The 24,376-nt window shown below is 49.2% G+C and overlaps 2 protein-coding genes and 1 long non-coding RNA gene across 5 annotated transcripts in view; 2 read left to right on the forward strand and 1 right to left on the reverse strand.

Moving 5' to 3' along the window:
• KANK3 (KN motif and ankyrin repeat domains 3) overlaps positions 1 to 12,687 on the forward strand; it is a 37,172-nt gene extending 24,485 nt beyond the window's left edge. For all 3 annotated transcript variants that reach the window (XM_079960485.1, XM_079960484.1, XM_079960486.1), the window contains exons 7-11: positions 95 to 314; positions 4,095 to 4,237; positions 5,563 to 5,763; positions 9,647 to 9,746; positions 10,733 to 12,687. In XM_079960485.1, the coding sequence (XP_079816611.1) occupies positions 95 to 314; positions 4,095 to 4,237; positions 5,563 to 5,763; positions 9,647 to 9,746; positions 10,733 to 10,761 (693 nt within the window). In that variant the 3' untranslated portion in view covers positions 10,762 to 12,687. The remainder of the gene's footprint in view (positions 1 to 94; positions 315 to 4,094; positions 4,238 to 5,562; positions 5,764 to 9,646; positions 9,747 to 10,732) is intronic.
• Positions 12,688 to 16,307: 3,620 nt separating this feature from the next.
• On the reverse strand, positions 16,308 to 24,250 carry RPS28 (ribosomal protein S28). Its single transcript, XM_079961074.1, has 3 exons — positions 24,094 to 24,250; positions 18,628 to 18,761; positions 16,308 to 16,411 (listed from the first exon to the last, which is right to left on the reverse strand). The coding sequence occupies exons 1-2, from the start codon at positions 24,178 to 24,180 to the stop codon at positions 18,639 to 18,641; spliced, it is 210 nt and encodes a 69-aa protein (XP_079817200.1). The 5' UTR covers positions 24,181 to 24,250; the 3' UTR covers positions 16,308 to 16,411; positions 18,628 to 18,638.
• LOC307207297 lies at positions 18,768 to 23,720 on the forward strand. Its single transcript, XR_013834618.1, has 3 exons — positions 18,768 to 20,138; positions 22,408 to 22,561; positions 23,248 to 23,720. It is a non-coding gene; the product is annotated as an uncharacterized lncRNA (long non-coding RNA).
• Positions 24,251 to 24,376: the final 126 nt, after the last annotated feature.

Consider the following 24,376-nt stretch of genomic DNA (forward strand, 5'->3'; position numbering starts at 1 on the left):
CAAGTCTTGCTGGGCCTAGTCTACCTCGCAGGGTTGCAGCGAGGATTTTTTTGGGGAAAAGGGATCGAAACCGCTCCTCTGTTTTGGCTTCCAGCTTTCCAGCACTGGCCTCATCCTCCAGGAATGGTTCCGCCTGTCCAGCCAAAAGGCCTCTCTGGCCGGAGAGGTGGCCCAACACCTGATGGCGTTTGCCGAAATCTCCCCTGGGCTGCTGACGCACGTCGTCAACCTCTCCGACGGCAATGGCAACACTGCTCTTCACTACAGCGTCTCACATTCCAACTTCGACATCGTCCAGCTTTTGCTGGACACAGGTGAGTGGCCCTAAGGTCAGGGCATAGCTGTCAACTTACAGATTTGAAAATAAGGGACCAGCAGCCAAAATAAGGGACCTGCAGCCTCACCTGCTCCAGGCACTCCAGTCTTCCTGTCCTCCTGCAGTCTGGTCAAACTCATGCTGGTAGCTTCGAGAACACTGTCCAACCAACTTTGTAACCAGAGGTTCAACTCAATAGAATCTGAATCACATGCACCACAAGGCCTATGCAGCCTCAACTTAAGATGGCTCCCCGGCCTGGCTTTGCACTGCAAAGTTTGCAGCAGCACGTGCAACAAAATGGCATCCAGCATTCAAAAACCCCCTCAGCTTGCAGTAACTAGCCACACACAAGGCATGCAAGCTCCACCCTCAGTTGTTCTTAGACTTCTTATTGGGTGAGCAACACAGTTGGAGCCTCCCTCCTCCCTGGCCGGCAGGGAGGGAGGGAGAGGAGCTGCTTCCTTTGAAATTTAAGGGACATTTAAGGGACATCATCAATAAGGGACAGCAGCGGGACATGGCGCTGGAATAAGGGACTGTCCCTTCAAATAAGGGACACTTGACAGCTATGGGTCAGGGGTCGCCAACGTAGACTCTGTTAGTGCCTCCTGCAGCCAGGAATGGAGGAGAAATCCTGTTCCGTTTGCGTTTAAAGGAGAATTTGTCTAATTCATACCTCCTTTTTGGAATTATATATATATATATAGAGAGAGAGAGAGAGAGAGAGTGTGTTTCCCTATAAAAAGTTGCATTTGTTATTCAGCAAAACTAGTGTGACTTCCCACTCACCCACCATCGATGTTCACAATTCAAATTACATGCAATTGCTCCATCTAATCTAATTTCATCCTCTCTAATGTGTTTCTTGGGACGTGGGTGGCGCTGTGGGTTAAACCACAGAGCCTAGGACTCGCAAATCAGAAGGTCGGCAGTTCGAATCCCCGCAATGACGGGGTGAGCTCCCGTTGCTCAGTCCCTGCTCCTGCCAACCTAGCAGTTCGAAAGCACGTCAAAGTGCAAGCAGATAAATAGGTACCACTCCGGCGGGAAGGTAAACGGCGTTTCCGTGCGCTGCTCTGGTTCGCCAGAAGTGGCTTAGTCCTGCTGGCCACATGACCCGGAAGCTGTACGCCGGCTCCCTCGGCCAATAAAGTGAGATGAGCGCCGCAACCCCAGAGTCGGTCACGACTGGACCTAATGGTCAGGGGTCCCTTTACCTTTACCTTAATGTATTTCTTAATTTATTCTGCTGCTTTCTTACACTTCTAACCCTACTGGGGTCTTCACATTTATAGGAAATACCGTATTTTTCGCCCCATAGGGCGCACCGGCCCATAGGCCGCACCTAGTTTTTTTGGAGGGGATAAAGAAAAAATATATATTCCCCCCCCCCAGGCACGGGGCTGGGGCGGGGGAAGCCCGAGCTTCCCCCGACCCCAGCCCCCAGAACAGGATGCTATCCGCAGGGATGCAGGCAGCTCTCCGCAAGCCGTGGGAGCCCAGCACGAAGTCACGCTGGGCTCCCACGGCTTGTGCAGAGCTGCGCGAAGCCCGAATCCTGGGATGCGCTGAGCTCAGTGCGCCCCAGGCTTCGGGATGCAGGCGGCTCTCCGAAAGCCGTGGGAGCCTGGCAGTGGCGTAGCGTGGGTTGTCAGCACCCGGGGCAAGGCAAGTAATTTGCGCCCCCTAACCCATGGATTTGCGCCCCCTAACCCGTGGATTTGCGCCCCCTAACCCCCAGATGTTGCGCCCAGTGCGGCTGGCCCCCCCTGCACCCCCTACGCTACGCCACTGGAGCCCGGCGGGAACTTCTGCTGGCTCCCAAGGCTTGCGGATAGCTTCCTGAAGCCTGCATTCGCCCCATAGGACGCACACACATTTCCCCTTCATTTTTGGAGGGGGAAAAGTGCGTCCTATAGGGGGGTAAAGTGCTTCCTATAGGGTAAAAAATACAGTAACTTTTTATATACACTAGAAAGGGTTTCCAGCCTTCTTTAAGAGATTCTGAATTTGTATCTTTTTATCTGTGCCATCAATTCTGCCATCTCTGCATGTTCCAAGATTTTCACCAACCCTTCTTCCTTTTAGGGTGAGTTCTCTTCTTCTCCCATTTCTGAGCGGAGAGAATCCCTGCTGCTGTAGTCACATACATAAACACCGTCCATTTCGCTGCTTAGTGTCCCCAGAAGGAAGCATTCTGGCCTCTCATTTTGAAAATTTTCTTAATTTCATCATACTGCATATCATGTCCCCAAAGGCCTTTGCCTTCACACTTCTTAAATCAATACACAAACCAGAATACAGCCATAACTCTGGAATTTGCACATCTCCAAATTCTGCAACGCCGTTCTCCAACCCAAGGAATGGGTGTGAAAGTTTACTAGGGTTTTTGTTTAGTCGCCTTAGTCGTACTCGACTCTCCGTGACCCCATGAACCAGAGCATGCCTTGGAAACTCTCACTTTCTTCTCAAAGCTTCTCAATCATTAAAACAAATTTGAAAGATAAAAGATAAAAATAAGTCAGAGAGCTCACACTCACGCTGACTAAGTGCCGTTCGCCATGTTGGATTTTCTTCAAGCTTCTCCTTTTTTATGTCCATAGAGTTTTCTTGGCAAAATACTGGAGTGGATTGCCAGTTCCTTCTCCAGGTGGATCACATTTAGACTAAACCAGGGGTAGGGGTGGCTCTGTGGGTTAAACCATAGAGCCTAGGACTTGCTGATCCGAAGGTCAGCGGTTTGAATCCCTGCAACAGGGTGAGCTCCCGTTGCTCAGTCCCTGCTCCTGCCAACCTCGCAGTTCAAAAGCACACCAGTGCAAGTAGATAAATAGGTACCGCTCCAGCGGGAAGGTAAACAGCGTTTCCGTGCGCTGCTCTGGTTCGCCAGAAGCGGCTTAGTCATGCTGGCCACATGACCCGCAAGCTGGACGCCGGCTCCCTCGGCCAATAAAGCAAGATGAGCATCGCAACCCCAGAGTCGGCTGCGACTGGACCTAATGGTCAGGGGTCCCTTTACCTTTACCTAGAGGTAGGCAACCTAAGGCCCAGGGGCCGAATGCGGCCTAATCCCCTTCTAAATCTGGCCCACGGACGGTCCGGGAATCAGCATGTTTTTACATGAGTAAAATGTGTCTTTTTATTTAAAACGCATCTCTGGGTTATTTGTGGGGCCTGCCTGGTGTTTTTACATGAATAGAAAGTGAATGTCCTGCCGAACTTGCTAGACTAACAGGTAGAATAAGAGACCAAGATGAACAGAAATTTCATGGAAATTGGAATAAATATTGGAAGTATATTGGAAATAATTTGTAGAGGGCACTAGCGGGGCTGGAACAACTCTAAGAGTGAGCGGCTAATATTTAAGATTAAAAATAAATTACGTGACGGTAGAATTTATTTGACACTTACCAAAAGGGTGGAGGGGAGTCCAAGGCTAGGTAGAGCCTAAAATATTGTGATATTTTGATTCTTTTTTTTATATATAATTTGGGGAGGGGATATAAGAACCTATGTAAATGAACTCTATGTATATATATTTATGTACACTGATATAGTTATGGATATGTTTATTTATGTATTCAATACCTACATTGATATATTTATTTGTATAATTTGAATAAAAACGCATTAAAAAAGAAAGAAAGAAAGAAAGAAAGTCTGCTTTTATTTAAAATGCATCTCTGATTCCCGGACCGTCCCCGAGCCGGACTTAGACAGCCATGAGTACAGTACTTGCATCAGTTTCTTGCATTTTTTCTCCTTGTCTCCCCAGGGATCTGTAATGTTAACTACCAGAACAAAGCTGGCTACACAGCTCTGATGTTAACTGCACTAGCAACTGTAGAGCAGGAAGAGGAAATGGCTGTTGTCCGGAGACTTTTCAGCATGGGGAATGTCAATGCGAAAGCTAGTCAGGTATGTATGGGGGTTTTCAGGGAGGGTGGGGTGGGGAGCAGCAACCAGCCCCTCTGCTATTGGGCAGCAAGGAACTGAGAAGCCTAGGCGGTTGGCGCATGCTCAGAGGCGCACTGGAATACTGCGCATGATTGATCCTCATTATTGTAATGCATTATTATCATCATATTGTAGCTAGGAAAGGGCAAGCAGAATATAAAATGGAAGAATGGTATAAAGAGGCGTACGATATAGCTATTAATCATAAATCAACATGTTCCATTAAGGTTAAGATGGGGAATACGCAGGAGAAATGATTTGGAGGAGATATGGAAGGTGTTTGTAGAATTTGTACGGTTAGAAAGTGGTGAAACCATCGCCAGAAGTGTTGAAATTTTGGGAGGGTGGATAATTACAGTGGAACGGTCTCGAGGGTGGGGTGCGCATTTTTATTCTTATCTATTTGTGATTATTACTTTGTCAAAACAAAATTGGAAATTGGAAAAAGAAAAGAAAAAGATGAGAGGAAAAAGGCCCAAATGTCAGTGGCAATTGCTGTATTTTTCGCTCCATAAGACGCACCTTTTTCCTTCCTAAAAAATAAGGGGAAATGTCTGTGCATCTATGGAGCAAATGTGTGGTCCCTGGAGCCAAATTGCCTAGGGGCGAAAAGCAGATCATGCTTTTTTTTTTTTAGAAAGAGGGAAGTGGGTGTTGAAACAAAGCTGCTGAGCAGCTGATCAGCAAGCGATCGGGAGGGAGATAAGGGAGGCTAGCGATAAAGGAGGCTGCCTGGGAGCGGGGAGGTAAAAGCCCATGGATCCTCAGGATTTTTGCATTGGGTCACCCCAAATTCACCATCAGATCACATAGCATGCCCATGGCTACAGCCTGCACCAAAAAAACCCACGCATCCACAGTTTCATGGGGCCGCAATGGCGCAAAAACGTGGTTACAAAGCCTGGATCCACGCGGATCCTCAGGATTTTTGCATTGGGCTACCCCAAACTCACTGTCAAACCACATATCATGTCTGTGGCCACAGCATGAACCACAAAAATCATACATCCACTGTTTTGTTCAGAATATTTTTTTTCTTGTTTTCCTCCTCTAAAAACTAGGTGCGTCTTATGGAGCGAAAAATACGGTATTTATACTGTGAATAATTATTACTAGAATAAGAAAGTGCTTTTGGGGTTGAGAATAAAATTAAACAAGATAGGAGGAATCTCTCTAGACACCCTGTGCTGCTCATCGGGAAAATCCTGCGTTTGCGCTAACGAAACGGAAGATTTGAGAATGGTAAGAAAGTGCTTTTCAACATTTTTTTGTCTGTGTCGCTCCAGGCTGGCCAGACAGCCCTGATGCTTGCCGTCAGCCACGGGAGGCAGGAGATGGTGGAGGCCCTGCTGTCCTGTGGGGCGGACATCAACCTTCAAGATGAAGAGGGGTCCACTGCACTCATGTGCGCCTGTGAACACGGGCGGGCAGGCACCGTCAGGCTGCTGCTGACTCAGCCGGACTGCGATGCTTCCATCGTGGATAATGTAAGTGTTATGTACTGAGTTGAATAGGATCCAAAAGGCAGCAGTCTGATTGCTCCTAGAACTTTTGTTGTTTAGTCGTTTAGTCGTGTCCGCCTCTTCGTGACCCCCTGGACCAGAGCACGCCAGGCCCTCCTGTCTTCCACTGCCTCCCCCAGTTTGGTCAAACTCATGCTGGTAGCTTCCAGAACACTGTCCCACCATCTCGTCCTCTGTCGTCCCCTTCTCCTTGTGCCCTCCATCTTTTCCAACATCAGGGTCTTTTCCAGGGAGTCTTCTCTTCTCATGAGGTGGCCAAAGTATTGGAGCCTCAGCTTCAGGATCTGTCCTTCCAGTGAGCACTCAGGGCTGATTTCCTTCAGAATGGAGAGGTTGGATCTTCTTGCAGTCCATGGGACTCTCAAGAGTCTCCTCCAACACCATAATTCAAAAGCATCCATTCTTTGGCGATCAGCCTTCTTTATGGTCCAGCTCTCACTTCCATACATCACTACAAGGAAAACCATAGCTTGAACTATACGGACCTTTGTCGGCAAGGTGATGTCTCTGCTTTTTAAGATGCTGTCTAGGTTTGTCATTGCCTTTCTCCCAAGGAGCAGGCGTCTTTTAATTTCATGACTGCTGTCCCCATCTGCAGTGATCATGGAGCCCAAGAAAGTAAAATCTCTCACTGTCTCCATGTCTCCCCCTTCTATTTGCCAGGAGGTGATGGGACCAGTGGCCATGATCTTCGTTTTTTTAGCTTCAGACCATATTTTGCGCTCTCCTCTTTCACCCTCATTAAAAGGTTCTTTAATTCCTCTTCACTTTCTGCCATCAATGTTGTGTCATCTGCATATCTGAGGTTGTTGATATTTCTTCCAGCAATCTTAATTCCGGCTAGGAGCAGCAGTCTGATTGGTCCTAGAACAATAGGACCCAGAATGCAGCAGCCTGATTGGTCCTAGAACAATAGGACCCAGAATGCAGCAGCCTGATTGGTCCTAGAACAATAGGACCCAGAATGCAGCAGCCTGATTGGTCCTAGAACAATGGGATCCAGAATGCAGCAGTCTGATTGGCCCTAGAACAATAGGATTCAGAATGCAGTAGTCTGAGTGATCCTAGAATAGGGTCCAGAATGCAGCAGTCTGATTGGTCCTAGAACAATAGGACCCAGAATGCAGCAGTCTGATTGGTCCTAGAACAATAGGACCCAGAATGCAGCAGCCTGATTGGTCCTAGAACAATAGGACCCAGAATGCAGCAGTCTGATTGGTCCTAGAACAATAGGATTCAGAATGCAGCAGCCTGATTGGTCCTAGAACAATAGGACCCAGAATGCAGCAGCCTGATTGGTCCTAGAACAATAGGACCCAGAATGCAGCAGCCTGATTGGTCCTAGAACAATAGGGTCCAGAATGCAGCAGTCTGAGTGGTCCTGGAACAATAGGATCCAGAATGCAGCAGTCTGATTGGTCCTAGAACAACAGGACCCAGAATGCAGCAGTCTGATTGGTCCTAGAACAACAGGGTCCAGAATGCAGCAGTCTGATTGGTCCTAGAACAACAGGACCCAGAATGCAGCAGTCTGATTGGTCCTAGAACAATAGGACCCAGAATGCAGCAGCCTGATTGGTCCTAGAACAACAGGGTCCAGAATGCAGCAGTCTGATTGGTCCACAGGAGCCACCCAATCCAGCTCCAGGTGGAAGTGAATCCGCAACCTGATTGGCGTACAGGAGAATTCCGGAATTAGCCTATTACGTGGGGCCCATTGTGTAACAATTGTATATAAAGCTGACATTCTGGGGGAACTTCCATTCCTCCTCACCACTATGAGCTGAATAAAGAGCATGAAATCCACTCTCGACTCCGAGTATATTTCAGTAAGCAGCCGGGTTGCTCTGCACAGGGAACTTTGGGTTTCCCCCCGCTTCAAGCTCCTAGTCATCATTGTCCCTTCCAATATATTTTTTTTAAAAAATAATTTTTATTAGTTTTCCATTTAATAATATGCAATCACATCATTAATATTCACTTTACCTCTTTGGCTCTTTTTTAAAAAAAATAATAATATATTTTTTATTAAACCATTTTAACAAAATAAATTATCAGTCAACATAAGCAATTACACCCCCCACCCCCTAAGGACTTCCCTCAGCTCCCCTCTCTGATTTGTTTGCACATATTATTCTCTGCATGTTAAAAATTGTACATATCAGTGCCTTATCTGTCATATATTCTACGAATAAATTTGTGGATGTTTATTCAAAACCTGCCATGGAAACATGGATCATAACACATTTTTTCAAAACTTCTTTGGACTCCCTCACGTCTCCCACTCCCACTTACATCATTATAACCTTTTTCCAGCAATTTATCATCTTGTTTACATTCTTAAATCTCGTTCAATTAATTTAATCTAATAATTCTCCAAAAAATTTATATTTTCCTCAATCTCACTTATCGTCAAATTCAAATCTAATTCAATGGTAGGCAGTTATTTATGATCTAGCATCCTTCTTAGTCTTCTGCCAAGTTACAATACTTTTGTAAATAAATCTTGAATTTCTTCCAGTCTTCTTCAACCCTCCCTTCTCCCAGGTCTCGAATGCTACCAGTCATCTCGGCCAGTTGCATATAGTCCATCAGCTGCATCTGCCACTCTTCCAGTGTGGGTAGATCTTGAGTTTTCCAAAAATTTTAATAAATATTTATATATAAAACAAACAAACAAAAAAAAAAAAAACCTGCCATGGAGTCCAAATCATTTTGTTGTTGTTTTTAAGATAGTTTGTAAAAAGTTCCCATTCTTCCTTGAAGTCACGATTGTCCTTCTCACGTAATTTATATGTCAACTTTGCCAACTCCGCATAACTCATCGGTTTTTCTTGCCATTGTTCTTTCGCTGGGGTTTCCTCATTCTTCCATCGTTGTGCTAACAAGGCTCTTGCCGCCGTTGTTGCACACGTAAATAAATTCTTTGTTTTTCTTGGCGGGGCTCGTCCTAAAATCCCTAGCAAAAACGCTTGGAGCCTTTGTGCCTCCCAAAATGCTGCCCAAAGAGGTTTACGTGCAACAAATTAAAAATGACGCCTCAGGAAAAAAAAAAACCCACACACAGCACGCAAGGGGAAAGGGCCAAGGAGGGAAGAGGAAAACTCAGGCACCCGTTTCTTAAAGAGTTGTTCCCATCATGACCAGCTGGCCCAGTTCAGGGGCTGGGGATTCCTGGTGGAGCTGGGCAACCCCTGAATCTGAAGCAATGAGGTTCTGCTGCTTCCTATCTCTGTTTTTTTTTAAAAAAATAATATTTATTCAAATTTTAAAGGTTACAAAAAGAAAAAAGAGAAAAAAGAAAAATAAAAAAACCAGAAAAAATACAATCAATTAAAAAAGAACAAATCGAACCTTTACCTAGCTTTCTTTCCTTTACTTATTTCCTTGACCTCCTCACACCTCCCATTTTTGTATTCTAGTTCAAATTATTATTTCAGCAAATCCTTCCAACCTTGTTTTTATCTTAATAATTTATCTTAATATACTATAATTTTACGTTCTCTCTTTCACCAATTCATTTTCACTTAATCCTTTATGTCATTTCTGCCAAAACACACATAATTTTCTTTTGCCAACATCTTTCTAGCAATCCTTAATTTTACAATATTTTTGAAGATAACCTTTAAATTTTTTCCAATCTTCTTCCACCGACTCTTCTCCTTGGTCTCGGATTCTGCCAGTCAGGCTGCTTCCTATCTCTGAGACGGCCATCTCAAGTGGCAGTTGCGGGGAGAATAGACCTGCCACATATTGCCCTGTAGGTGGTTCTCTGTTTCTGTGTAGCTAAACAGGGCATCTTCCAGCCCTTGTTTTATGTGTGTTTTGCCTCCCCTCCCGTCTGTAGGAAGGCAACGACGCTGTTTCCATCGCTCTAGAGGCTGGCCATCGTGACATAGCGGCGTTGATATCTACCCGTCTCGCCCAGTCAGCAGCGTGCTCACCTGGTGAGTAAGCCCTGTTCTCCTCCCCCCCCCCTCCGACTTCATAATTTCATTAAATTTTCTGTTTTACAATTAAAAGCTTGTGATTTTGACTGCAACCCAGTCAGATGGGCGGCATGTAAGTAAGTAAATTAGTAAGTAATAATTATTGTTTCAAGGGACGCTGGTTAAACCACAGAGCCTAGGACTTGCCGATCAGAAGGTCGGCAGTTTGAATCCCCACGACGGGGTGAGCTCCCGTCGCTCGGTCCTTGCTCCTGCCAACCTAGCAGTTCGAAAGCACGTCAAAGTGCAAGTAGATAAATAGGTACTGCTCCAGCGGGAAGGTAAACGGCGTTTCCGTGCGCTGCTCTGCTTCGCCAGAAGCGGCTTAATCATGCTGGCCACATAACCCGGAAGCTGTACGCCGGCTCCCTCGGCCAATAAAGCGAGATGAGCGCCGCAACCCCAGAGTCGGCCACGACTGGACCTAATGGTCAGGGGTCCCTTTACCTTTACCTAACTCCACTGTGTAGCTATGTCCGAATGATTGAGCTCCATTAGGCCTTGAAATAAGTCTGATTAATCATAGTCTGATTAATGAGTAAACACAGACACCCATTCCCCCGCAATTCTGTCCCTCCTGACAACCCCCCTGGGCTCCCGCTTTCCCCCTCCTCCCTTTACTTGCAAGCAGACAGAGAAACCACGAACCCTCCCATCTCCTTTCCAATTTAAGGCAGATTAAGGATCCCCAATTCTAGAGGGACTAATAGCATGTAAGCTCCTTTCCCATTTCTCCTCTTCCCTTTATGAGCCGGAGTTTATTGGAATGCTGCCCTTTTCACACGCCGGGTCTGATATTTCAATTTCCTGCGAGATGAGCGCTGCAACCCCAGAGTCAGTCACAACTAGACCTAATGGTCAGGGGTCCCTTTACCTTTAATTACTGTTTCATTAACTGCTGTGCGTCCGTCCCCCCCTTTTCTGATTTGATTATATTTCAACAGGACAGGGACAGGAACATTCCCAGCAGTGACATGCTACCTCTGGCGTAATTCACTGACCCAAAAAAACCAAAGAAACACTGCCCTTCCCATCACTTTTTTTTTAAACAGTCTTGCTTTGAGGCTGTCTAGCCTTGGTTTTCCACATGGAAGGGGCCGCAGGAGTTAAGAATCCAAAGCTGTACAACGCTATGACTGCCAGGAAGAATCTGCCAGTCCTTCCCCTGGGTGGGACCCTAGTCCTCCGGAACTTAAAAATGGAAAGCGTAATGCTGGTGGTCAACAAAAGAGGTTCAAAGACTTTCTCAAGGCAATCTTTAAAAATGTAGTATAAACACCGGCAACTGGGAAACAGTGGCCTGCGAGCGCTCCAGTTGGAGAGCAGCCTTTACCAAAGGTGTCATGGGCTTTGGAGACACTCGAACTCAGGACGCAAAGGAGAAACGTTCTAAGAGGAAGGCACGCTTGGCAAACCCTCACCGGGATCAACTCCCGCCCGGAAACCTATGTCCCCACTGTGGAAGGACGTGTGGATCCAGAATTGGCCTCCCCAGTCACTTACGGATTCATTGTTAAAACTGTGTTTATGGAAGATAATCTTACTCAGCTACGAGGGATCGCCAAAGAAGAAGGTCAACCTGTTTCACCATTCATTACTTTAGACTGTGGGAGGGGGGGCAGTTCGATCCATACTTTTTGTTGTTGCCCGTTTTCTATGAGGAAGGGGGTTTATATGCCGCTTCCTGCAAAATAATTGATATATATGGGACCTGGCATTGCCTGGGAATGTGAAGAACCCCCAGAATATAGTGTTTTTTAGTGTCATTTGTGAGTTTGAACCTGTTACACCAAAGCCACGTTTTGGTCCGCCACCTTGGTTTAAAATGGCGCCTGGTGTCCAAACATTGACAAAGGCTGCTGTCCCCAGCTCATGAGGTGGCCAAAGCTATGCAAAAACAAAGAAGAACTAGCTGAAGTGGCGCTGAAGTCAGATTTCAGTCCGCCACCTAGAATCAAAATGGCACCCAGCATTCAAACATTTGACGGCTGCTGCTCAAACCTCAGGATCTGTCATGCTAAGGCTTGTGACAGTACAGTGGTGCCTCGCAAGACGAAATTAATCCGTTCCGCGAGTCTCTTCGTCTAGCAGTTTCTTCGTCTTGCGAAGCAAGCCCATTGACGGCTTAGTGGATTAGCGCTATTAGCGGCTTATCGGCTTTTAGCGGCTTATCGGCTTTTAGCGGCTTAGCGGATCAGCTGATAAGCGGCTTAGAAAAAGGGGGGGAAAGGAAAAAAACCCTGCAGGAACTCGCAAGACATTTTCGTCTTGCGAAGCAAGCCCATAGGGAAATTCGTTTTGCGAAGCGCCTCCAAAACGGAAAACCCTTTCGTCTAGTGGGTTTTCCTTCTTGCGAGGCGTTCGTCTTGCGGGGCACCACTGTATCTCAAGAGGCAGGGAACCCTACAGAGGACTGACAGGCAACCTACTTTCCAAAATATATAGAAGATTCAACTTCAATTCCCCAACCCGGTGTCCTCTGGCTGTTATTCTGACTCCGTCAGCCTGGCCCATGATTATGGATGATGCGAGTTGCAGAGCAAAATATTGGAAGAACACCCAGCTTTCGAAGGCCAAGCTAGCTTAAGAACCCTTCTTGCCATCATGCCTGTTTCTCAAAAGCAACGGATTTTTAGAGCGGTCGAAACATCCATTGCCCAAAGGCACTTTTCTTATCCAGCATACCTTCCTGCTTTTAGCAACAGACGTGTTTCCACTGTGAAGGATGGAGGTTCTCTGAATCAGAAGTGGTGGCTCTAATCTTTTTATGCTCCAGACTGCTGGTTTTTCTTTTTAAAGAGCCACTCCAAAGATCCAGCACATCATTTCATATGTAAAGCTCCTTTTTTTTTAATGCCTTCAAATGTTATTCACCAGAATAAAGAGCCACTAACCCACAGCACTTGTCTTTTGAAATTCCAGCAGGCAGGGTTAAAAAAAAAAAAGAGGGGAAAGTTGTAGAATTTTGATGGCATGGTGCAGGAATAGTTAAGCCCTTTTACTGTTTAATAAAGTCTTTATTAAAGCTTTTCACCCTGGGAATTGCACCAACCAGCCTCCCCAGTTGTTTCCCCATCAACACGATCAAGGGTCTGGAAACCAAGCCTTATGGGGAACAATTGAGGGAACTGAGTATGTTTAGGTTGGAGAGTCATGAGTAATGTATGATGTAGTTGAGATTCCTTCATTCCAGGGAGTTGGACTGGATGACCCTTAGGAGCCCCTTCCAACTCTCTGAGATGCCAGGGATGGACCCTGAAGCCTTCTGCATGCAAAACAGATGCTCTTACATCTGAGCTATAGCCGTTCAACCCAGAAACGCCATTACATGCCGCAACGCTGGTTTCAAATATGCAGCCTGACTTTATACGAAAAGCGCACTGGCCTCTCTTTACGAAGTTCCTAGCTAAGCACCCCTTCCCGCCCCATTCCCCGTTGGGGAAGTAAAATGGATCAGTAACAGAACTTTACAGCATTTGAGTAACAGAGCAGCTTGGGAAAATCTTCCCAGGCCCCGATGCTTTGACATCAGTCTAAGAACACACACAAAAACTGTTGTACAGAGAATCTGTGCACACACCCCATCGATTTAATGCAGATGACTTCTACCAAAGACTCCTGTGAACTGTAGGGCTGGGAATTATAGGAACTTGTTGTTGTTTAGTCGTGTCCGACTCTTTGTGACTGGCTGGACCAGAGCACGCCAGGCACTCCTGTCTTCCACTGCCTCCCGCAATTGGGTCAAACTCATGCTGGTAGCTTCGAGAACACTGTCCCACCATCTCGTCCTCTGTCGTCCCCTTCTCCTTGTGCCCTCCATCTTTTCCAACATCAGGGTCTTTTCCAGGCAGTCTTCTCTTCTCATGAGGTGGCCAAAGTCTTGGAGCCTCAGCTTCGGGATCTCTCTTCCCAGTGAGCACTCAGGGCTGATTTCCTTCAGAATGGAGAGGTTTGATCTTCTTGCAGTCCATGGGACTCTCCAGAGTCTCCTCCAGCACCATAATTCAAAAGCATCAATTCTTTGGCGATCAGCCTTCTTTATGGTCCAGCTCTCACTTCCATACATCACTACTGGGAAAACCATAGCTTTAACTATATGGACCTTTGTTGGCAAGGTGATGTCTCTGCTTTTTAAGATGCTGTATAGGAACAGGACGCAGGTGGCGCTGTGGGTTAAAGCCTCAGCGCCTAGGGCTTGCCGATCGAAAGGTCGGCGGTTCGAATCCCTGCAGCGGGGTGCGCTCCCGCTGCTCGGTCCCAGCGCCTGCCAACCTAGCAGTTCGAAAGCACCTCCGGGTGCAAGTAGATAAATAGGGACCGCTTACCAGCGGGAAGGTAAACGGTGTTTCCGTGTGCGGCTCTGGCTCGCCAGAGCAGCGATGTCACGCTGGCCACGTGACCTGGAAGTGTCTCCGGACAGCGCTGGCCCCTGGCCTCTTAAGTGAGATGGGCGCACAACCCCAGAGTCTGTCAAGACTGGCCCGTACGGGCAGGGATACCTTTACCTTTTTATAGGAACTACAGTTCCCAATATTATTACTCTTGGGGGGTGGGTGGGGGAAACATGGGCTTCAGATGTGTGGTGTCCGCACAGAGTCAGGCCACTGTCCAATCTATATCCATGTCATCTACGAGGCAGAGAAACTTGTTGATCCCGAGGACTGCATTTCCTCATGGGCAACCTTCCAGAGGCCACAAGTCCCTTGGTGGGCAGAGGTTTCCAATGGTACATTCTAGACAGGCAAAAGTGGTTAGGAATGGAGCATGACCTTGGAAAGATAAGACTGGCCTGGAGAGCTTCAGCCATGCCTCTATGTGTAAACACCAATTGGGAATAGCTGTGCAGGGCTTCAGACACAGGTCTGCCCCAGTCCTGAAACTGGGACCTTTGAATAATACATCAGGCACCAAGAGGATTCAAGCTGCTGCAGTAACCAGCAGATACATGAATAAATCAGAGGATACAGGCACAGCCACACCATAATCAGTGTCCCATCAATACGATACAATAATCTTAGTCATTGTCCCATACAGAATGAAATTGAAAAAAATCCACATAATTCATTCAGAAACCAACAAGCCTGCTATCCCAACCTGGTTAGCCCCTAAAAACTCTGATACCCCATTTTTAAATATAATATACTCCCATAGAGACTCCTTACACTGCGTTTAAAACCAAAACCGCATTTGGATAGAAACTGTTTCTCAGGCGGCTGGTCCTAGTCTTTATAATCCTGTACCTTCTTCCAGAAGGCAGAAGCTGAAAGAAATCATTTCCGGGGTGCGCACTGTCCTGTGCTATCTCTACAGCTTTCTTATGGCACCTAGAAGCACAGATTTGATCCATCCCACAAGAAACTTTGGGAACTGTGGTGTTGTAAGGGTGCTGGGAATTGTAGCTCTGCAAAGAGGCGCTAGTTTTCAGGGTTCTTTGTGGGAAGCCGCATGCTTTAAATGTATGGCGTGGAGGTGACCTAAGAGCTGGGAGGGGGGTGCAAAGAAAATGGGGAGGGCTGAAGAAAGCTTGCAAGCTCCTACGCCACCTTGAGATAATGGAGTGTGCTTCCGGGGGTGAAACCACTGTATGAGCAGAACCGATGTGACCCCCCCCCCAAGCCTTGGCAGCATGTCTGGAGGTCCCAAGACAACAAGACCCGCCTCGTGGCCTTGCTGATAAGACATTTGGTGCTGGCTTCGATGCAGGAGTTGCCAGAAGGGGCCACCCAACCATCTGTGGGACTCGCTCGTCTCCAGTATAGGGTGCACTGCCTTTTCTTCTCCCGAAAAAGTATCCCACAAGGCAGCCAATTTAGGATCAGTTTTCCTTCTCCTAGATGGGCTACCTTGCCAGTGGACAAGCCCCACCTGCCCCTCAGATATAACTGCAGTAATGAACAAGGATAAGGGATGCGGGTGGTGCTGTGAGTTAAACCACAGAACCTAGGACTTGCCGATCAGAAGGCCGGCGGTTCGAATCCCCGCGACGGGGTGAGCTCCCGTTGCTCGGTCCCTGCTCCTGCCAACCTAGCAGTTCAAAAGCACGTCAAAGTGTAAGCAGATAAATAGGTACCGCTCCGGCGGGAAGGTAAATGGCGTTTCCGTGTACTGCTCTGGTTCGCCAGAAGCGGCTTAGTCATGCTGGCCACATGACCCGGAAGCTGTATGCCAGCTCCCTTGGCCAGTAAAGCGAGATGAGCGCCGCAACCCCAGAGTTGTCCGCGACTCGACTTAAGGGTCAGGAGTCCCTTTACCTTTACCTAACTAAATAACATGACCTGGAAACTGTCTGGGGACAAATGCTCCCTAGGCCAATAAAGCGAGATGAGCGCCGCAACCCCAGAGTCGGTCATGACTGGACCTAATGGCCAGGGGTCCTTTTACCTTTACCTAATGAATAGAGATTGGGCTTAAATGGGGCAGGCAGGGAGAAAGAGCTGCGTATGTACCCATAACACCATACAACTATTTCGACCATTATGAAATATTTTGCTATGGTAATTTAAAAACACTGCACACAAGTTTAAGTGGTGGAGGGCAAAGGAAGTTTATTGGAAGGACTGAGGGTAGCTAATCACTCTTCGACCAGGCTTGTACGAACACATCACATGGGAGTTTTGACCAACCTAGAAAAGAAAACAAACTGGGATTTAGTTGCATGCCTCAACCCTATCGACAGGCAGCTGAATTTCAGAGTGCCACAGAGTTTAGGGGAATGATCAGCACTGCACAATCTGGACCTGCAAGTGGGGCTGGACTCCCCCAACTGGTGGCAGGGGTGAACAGGAATTGGAATTCCGAGCACATTTAAAGTCAAGTCAGTCATTTTTTTCCTTTTTCTGAAAGGTGGTTAGAAGTTCATTATTTGTTTTTGTACTTTCTGTTTAAGTTCCCCTCCCTTTTTTAGTGTTGTGTGCATTGCAAAATGAAATAATTTATCGACAATAAAATATAAAGTCAAACAAAACAATGTAATAAAAATAATGAATTACAAAAGCAGAGCAGTATATCCAACAGAATAGGAACCTTCTACGTCCTATTAAATGTGCTTGTGGGGGGGAGTGTTATTGGTTTGTTTCGGTTCTTGTTTTATTATGTATTTTGTGTTCCCATTTTGTATTTTTATATTGTGAACCATCCAGTGATGTTCCAGTGATGGGCAGTATATTATTATGTTGCTGAATTCCTTCAAATCCATTAGGAAAACCAAATTTCACACTGTATTGTGAAGAGGGAGTCCTGTGTCTGTATCTGCTGCAGATAAGATAAAATCCCACCAAACAGCATTGGGACCTCCAAGCCCTTGACAAGATACAATTTCCAAGTTATTTCTTCAACAAACACTGAACACCTCATATTTTTACTCCAAAGCAAAAGTTGCGTATCCTGCAAGGTTTTCCATTTGGGGGGCAACTGAGGTTCTGAGCATGTTTGAATGCAAAGGTTTTTCCTTACGCCCAGGGAATATTTTCTAGCGAACTGCAGTAATTCAAAGCCAGTTGCTAGGTTGTTTAAACTCATCCTAAGTGAAGAGAACCAACACCCCAGTTTCAATCATTCAGCATGGACCACCAAATATTGATCAGACAACTGCAGGCATGAGGTTGCCCCAGGAGGATTCTTAAAAAGGCTTTGATTAAGGCTAGGTGGATAGAAAGGGGAGGCCTGCCAAAATCCTGGCCAGGAAAGCAGACTGAAACTAGAATGTTAGCACCTGTAATTGGTGATGGGTTCAATGGACCGAAGTATGGGAGTTGGGATTTAAAAAGCATCCTTTTCCTGCAAGTTCCAAAGATCTGAGGCCCACTCCACGTTAACTCGGAGCAAGGCTTTTAATTTGGCGGCCCATTCTATGAAATAGCATTCCTGTTGAGCCAGTGTGGTGTAGTGGTTAAGAGCGGTAGCCTCGTAATCTGGTGAACCAGGTTCGCTTCCCCGCTCCTCCACCTGCAGCTGCTGGGTGACCTTGGGCCAGTCACACTTCTCTGAAGTCTCTCAGCCCCACTCACCTCACAGAGTGTTTGTTGTGGGGGAAGAAGGAAAAGGAGATTGTTAGCCGCTTTGAGACTCCTTAAAGGGAGTGAAAGGCGGGATATCAAATCCAAACTCTTCTTCTATGTTCTCTGGAGAACAACTGAAGACATTTTTGCTCCCAAGGGCTTTTCCCAGCTGGGTGAATAGGTCTCTGCCATGAGTGTTGTAGTGGATTCTATCCAATGTTACTCCTATTCAGAGACTCCTTAATTTCAGTGGGTCTAATTCCAGTGCAACTCAGATGGATGCAACCACTGGGTTGTAGTCAAAGAAGCATCAACACAAACACTGAGGTCCAGCTCTGAGGGCCTTCTGGCAGTTCCCTCACTGCGAGAAGTGAGGTTACAGGGAACCAGGCAGAGGGCATTCTTGGTGGTGGTGCCCGCCCAGATGTCAAGGGAATAAACAACTACCTGACTTTTAGAAGACATCTGAAGGCAGCCCTGTTTAGGGAAGTTTTTAATGTTTGAAGTTTTATTCTGTTTTTAATGTTCTGTTGAAAGTCACTCAGAGTGGCTGGGGAAACCCAGCCAAATGGGTGGGGTAGAAATAAAAAATTATTATTAGATAATATATTTCTCCTTGCACAACAGAACATTCTCCTCCTGTCCTCCCCGTGGATTTTATATGTATCTGCTGCTTTCGCTCCCACCAGTATTGCCTTCAGCTGCTTTTATTGTATTTCGTGCGCTGCTTTTTTCAAACACCTGGGGAAGGAGATTAAACAATAACCTGGAAGATGTCAGGGTTGAGCAAGGCTGAACTGCGCACTGCTCGAGAGGGGATGGGTAATTAGAAGAAGACTCACTTGGCTACAGCTCAGCGCAACCGCCGGGCCTCGCGTTCAGACTCCAACAGCGTGAGCACATCCCCTTCCCGGACTGGGCCTTTCACGTTGCGGATAATCGAACGGCTGGTGTCATCCATGAATTCCACACGGACCTACGAAGGAGACAGTGAGGCATTAGCAAGATGAAATGGAACCAAGGCAGAGGAGCTGGGTTGCAACAACAGGCAACCAAAACCTGAACCTGTTTTGAAAGCAAGGCTTCAAATATTTATGGCAGAGTTCCCCCGAGGATGCACAGAATACATTTTCCTTTCTATTGCAGGACATCATCCTCATTACAGAGCTACCCAGCTCTGCCGTGAATGTCACCTGAAAAAGATCCTAGTGTTGCTAAGTTTATTGCATTTTTACACCGCTCAGTTGTCATTATTTATTTTAATTTATACACTGCACTTCATCTAAGGAGCAAGGTATTAGGAGCTGTTTAGTAATTGCGGGCACCACACTAACCATTCTGCAAGTGAGGGCAACCTATTTTAGTAACAACTCCTCACATTTGAAGGGGGGGGTTGTTATTGGCTTTCTTTTGTTCATTTTTAAATGAATTTTTAGGTTGTGAACTGCCCTGAGATCTACAAATGAAGATCTCAGGGCAGTATACACACATTTAATAAATAATAATAATAACAATAAGTAGTCACAGGGAGGTTTACAAACCTACTCAGATACTTCTAGAAAAGTAAAGGTGGCATTAATCGGTTTAGGGAAGTTTTTAATGTTTGATGTCTTACCGTGTTTTTAATACTCTGTTGGGAGCCCTCCAGAGTGTCTGGGGAAACCCAGCCAGATGGACGGGGTAGAAATAATAATTTTTTATTATTAGCATTTTGAGTAGGGCTGCAAACTTTTTTCTCGATTGGACTTTACAGGGGAGTGCTTTGAGGTCTGCGCCCCCCCCCCGGCAACCGCATTTAAACTTTGCAAAACAAGTAAGGCTCTTCCAAGGGTTTCGTTCCTGGAAACTTTTTTATGAAAATACTTCTACCCCAAGAGTTGCAGAGTGGGAGGGGAACCCCCGAGGATCTAGTCCAACCCTCTTGTGGAGTCGCCGAGGCCCCTCCTTCACCTTGAAGAGGCCCAGACTCAGGCACAGAGATGAGAGGAGGAAGAAGGGGGTGGTTAGCCTCTGAGGGCGTGCAGAGTCAAATCCCCCCCCTCGAGGATCATCTAGTCCAACCCCCTGAGTGAGCTCAAACCACCAAACTTTTCTGGTTAACCGCCAAACTTTTCTGATGCCCTGACCCATGAAATTTGATGGCAAGGTAGTGTGTGTGTTTGTGTGTCTGGTGGCGACACCTTGAAGAGGCCCGGGGTCAGGCACCGAGACGAGAGGAGGAAGAAGGGGGTGGTTAGCCTCTGAGGGCGTGCAGAGTGCAAATCCCCCCCGAGGATCATCTAGTCCAACCCCCTGAGTGAGTTCGAACCACCAAACTTTTCTGATGCCCTGACCCACGAAATTTGATGGCGAGGTAGTGTTTGTGTATGTGTGTCTGGTGGCGTCGCCGAGGCCCCTCCTTCGCCTTGATGAAGCTCAAACTCAGACACCGAGATGAGAGGAGGAGGAAGGGGGTGGTTAGCCTCTGAGGGCGTGCAGAGTGCAAATCCCCCGCCGAGGATCATCTAGTCCAACCCTCTTGTGGGGTCGCGAGGCCCCTCCTTCGCCTTGAAGAAGTCCAGACTCGGGCACCGAGACGAGAGGAGGAGGAGGTGGTTAGCCTCTGAGGGCGTGCAGAGTGCAAATCCCCCCCCCCCCGGATCATCTAATCTAATCCACTGAGTGAGCTCGAACCGCCAAACTTTTCTGATGCCCTGACCCACGAAATTTGATGGTGAGGAGGAGGCAGGAGGTGGTTAGCCTCTGAGGGCGTGCAGAGTGCAACCCCCCCCCGAGGATCATCTAGTCCAACCCTCTTGTGGGGTCGCCGAGGCCCCGACTCAGGCACTAAGACGAGATGAGGAGGAAGGGGGTGGTTAGCCTCTGAGGGCGTGCAGAGTGCAACCCCCCCGAGGATCATCTAGTCCAACCCTCTTGTGGGGTCGCCGAGGCCCCGACTCAGGCACTAAGACGAGATGAGGAGGAAGGGGGTGGTTAGCCTCTGAGGGCGTGCAGAGTGCAAATCCCTCCCCCCGAGGATCATCTAGTCCAACCCTCTTGTGGGGTCGCCGAGGCCCCTCCTTTGCCTTGAAGAGGCCCAGATTCAGGCACCGAGACGAGAGGAGGAGGAAGGGGGTGGTTAGCCTCTGAGGGCGTGCAGAGTGCAACCCCCCCCACCGAGGATCATCTAGTCCAACCCTCTTGTGGGGTCGCCGAGGCCCCTCCTTGGCCTTGAGGCAGCCCAGACTCAGGCACCGAGAGGAGGAGGAAGGGGGTGGTTAGCCTCTGAGGGCGTGCAGAGTGCAAATCCCCCCCCCGAGGATCATCTAATTCAACCCCGAGTGAGCTCCAACCACCAAACTTTTCTGATGCACTGACCCACGAAATTTGATGGCGAGGAGGAGGAAGGGGGTAGTTAGCCTCTGAGGGCGTGCAGAGTGCAAATCCCTCCCCCCCCCAGGATCATCTAGTCCAACCCTCTTGTGGCGTCGCCGAGGCCCCTCCTTCGCCTTGAAGAGGCCCAGACTCAGGCACCAAGACGAGGAAGGGGGTGGTTAGCCTCTGAGGGCGTGCAGAGTGCAAATCCCCCCCAGAGGATCATCTAGTCCAACCCTCTGGTGGGGTCGCCGAGGCCCCTCCTTCGCCTTGAAGAAGCCCAGATTCAGGCACCGAGACGAGAGGAGGAATAAGGGGGTGGTTAGCCTCTGAGGGCGTGCAGAGTGCAAATCCCCCCCAAGGATCATCTAGTCTAACCCTCTGGTGGGGTCGCCGAGGCCCCGACTCAGGCACTAAGACGAGATGAGGAGGAAGGGGGTGATTAGCCTCTGAGGGCGTGCAGAGTGCAAATCCCCCCCCAGGATCATCTAATCTAATCCCCTGAGTGAGCTTGAACCACAAAACTTTTCTGATGCCCTGACCCACGAAATTTGATGGCAAGGAGGAGGAAGGGGGTGGTTAGCCTCTGAGGGCGTGCAGAGTGCAAATCCCCCCCCCGCGAGGATCATCTAGTCCAACCCTGAGTGAGCTCGAACCACCAAACTTTTCTGATGCCCTGACCCACGAAATTTGATGGTGAGGAGGAGGCAGGGGGTGGTTAGCCTCTGAGGGCGTGCAGAGTGCAAATCCCCCCCCAAGGATCATCTAGTCCAACCCTCTTGTGGCGTCGCCGAGGCCCCGACTCAGGCACTAAGACGAGAGGAGGAGGAAGGGGGTGGTTAGCCTCTGAGGGCGTGCAGAGTGCAAATCCCTCCCCCCGAGGATCATCTAGTCCAACCCTCTTGTGGGGTCGCCGAGGCCCCTCCTTGGCCTTGAGGCGGCCCAGACTCAGGCACCGAGAGGAGGAGGAAGGGGGTGGTTAGCCTCTGAGGGCGTGCAGAGTGCAAATCCCCCCCCCCGCGAGGATCATCTAGTCCAACCCTCTTGTGGAGTCGCCGAGGCCCCTCCTTCGCCTTGAAGAGGCCCAGACTCAGGCACAGGGATGAGAGGAGGAAGAAGGGGGTGGTTAGCCTCTGAGGGCGTGCAGAGTCAAATCCCCCCCCCCAAGGATCATCTAGTCCAACCCCCTGAGTGAGCTCAAACCACCAAACTTTTCTGGTTAACCGCCAAACTTTTTGATGCCCTGACCCATGAAATTTGATGGCAAGGTAGTGTGTGTGTTTGTGTGTCTGGTGGCGACACCTTGAAGAGGCCCGGGGTCAGGCACCGAGACGAGAGGAGGAAGAAGGGGGTGGTTAGCCTCTGAGGGCGTGCAGAGTGCAAATCCCCCCCCAGGATCATCTAGTCCAACCCTCTTGTGGCGTCGCCGAGGCCCCTCCTTGGCCTTGAGGCAGCCCAGACTCAGGCACCGAGAGGAGGAGGAAGGGGGTGGTTAGCCTCTGAGGGCGTGCAGAGTGCAAATCCCTCCCCCCGAGGATCATCTAGTCCAACCCTGAGTGAGCTCGAACCACCAAACTTTTCTGATGCCCTGACCCACGAAATTTGATGGCGAGGAGGAGGAAGGGGGTGGTTAGCCTCTGAGGGCATGCAGAGTGCAAATCCCTCCCCCAGAGGATCATCTAGTCCAACCCTCTTGTGGGGTCGCCGAGGCCCCTCCTTGGCCTTGAGGCAGCCCAGACTCGGGCACCGAGATGAGGAGGAAGGGGGTGGTTAGCCTCTGAGGGCGTGCAGAGTGCAAATCCCTCCCCCCGAGGATCATCTAGTCCAACCCTGAGTGAGCTCGAACCACCAAACTTTTCTGATGCCCTGACCCACGAAATTTGATGGTGAGGAGGAGGCAGGAGGTGGTTAGCCTCTGAGGGCGTGCAGAGTGCAACCCCCCCCCGAGGATCATCTAGTCCAACCCTCTTGTGGGGTCGCCGAGGCCCCGACTCAGGCACTAAGACGAGATGAGGAGGAAGGGGGTGGTTAGCCTCTGAGGGCGTGCAGAGTGCAAATCCCCCCCCCCTGAGGATCATCTAGTCCAACCCTCTTGTGGGGTCGCCCAGGCCCCTCCTTTGCCTTGAAGAGGCCCAGACTCAGGCACCGAGACGAGGAGGAAGGGGGTGGTTAGCCTCTGAGGGCGTGCAGAGTGCAAATCCCCCCCGAGGATCATCTAGTCCAACCCTCTTGTGGGGTCGCCGAGGCCCCTCCTTCGCCTTGAAGAGGCCCAGATTCAGACACCGAGATGAGGAGGAAGGGGGTGGTTAGCCTCTGAGGGCGTGCAGAGTGCAAATCCCTCCCCCCGAGGATCATCTAGTCCAACCCTCTTGTGGCGTCGCCGAGGCCCCTCCTTGGCCTTGAAGAGGCCCAGACTCAGGCACCGAGACGAGAGGAGGAGGAAGGGGGTGGTTAGCCTCTGAGGGCGTGCAGAGTGCAAATCCCTCCCCCCGAGGATCATCTAGTCCAACCCTCTTGTGGCGTCGCCGAGGCCCCTCCTTCGCCTTGAGGCAGCCCAGACTCAGGCACCGAGATGAGGAGGAAGGGGGTGGTTAGCCTCTGAGGGCGTGCAGAGTGCAAATCCCTCCCCCCGAAGGATCATCTAGTCCAACCCTCTTGTGGCGTCGCCGAGGCCCCTCCTTCGCCTTGAGGCAGCCCAGACTCAGGCACCGAGATGAGGAGGAAGGGGGTGGTTAGCCTCTGAGGGCGTGCAGAGTGCAAACCGCCCCCCGAGGATCATCTAGTCTAACCCTCTGGTGGGGTCGCCGAGGCCCCGACTCAGGCACTAAGACGAGATGAGGAGGAAGGGGGTGGTTAGCCTCTGAGGGCGTGCAGAGTGCAAATCCCCCCCCCGAAGTGGAGGAGCAGGATGGGAGGAGGCCTTGTCCCCCCCCCCACCTCTCTCCCGGGCTTACCTGGGTGCACTGCCCCTGCGAGCCTGTCCGGCCCAGCACTTTGGTGACTCGGGCCAGCTTGATGGGCTGCACGCGGCTCGTGTCCATGGCGGAGGCGAAGGCGGCAGGCGGAAAAGGTCACGTGGCCGGGGACGGGCCTTTATATACCCTCGGAGGGGGGAGAGGCCACGCCTACCAGCTCCGGGAAGAGGGTGTGACGTAAAAACTTCAACTCCCGTCAGCCTCCGCCGGCGCAGTCAGCGTTCGGCTATGGCGGGAGTTGTAGTCCAAAAGGGGGGCTGCT

This window comes from Podarcis cretensis (genome assembly GCF_951804945.1).
Source record: "Podarcis cretensis genome assembly, chromosome: 18".
NCBI lineage: Eukaryota > Metazoa > Chordata > Lepidosauria > Squamata > Lacertidae > Podarcis > Podarcis cretensis.

Excerpts from the sequence above, each read along its gene's own strand:
- RPS28 (XM_079961074.1), bottom strand. The coding sequence starts at position 24,180 with ATGGACACGAGCCGCGTGCAGCCCATCAAGCTGGCCCGAGTCACCAAA. Across the intron at positions 18,762-24,093 it reads CGCAGGGGCAGTGCACCCAG|GTCCGTGTGGAATTCATGGA; the intron begins GTAAGCCCGGGA and ends TCTCCTTCGTAG.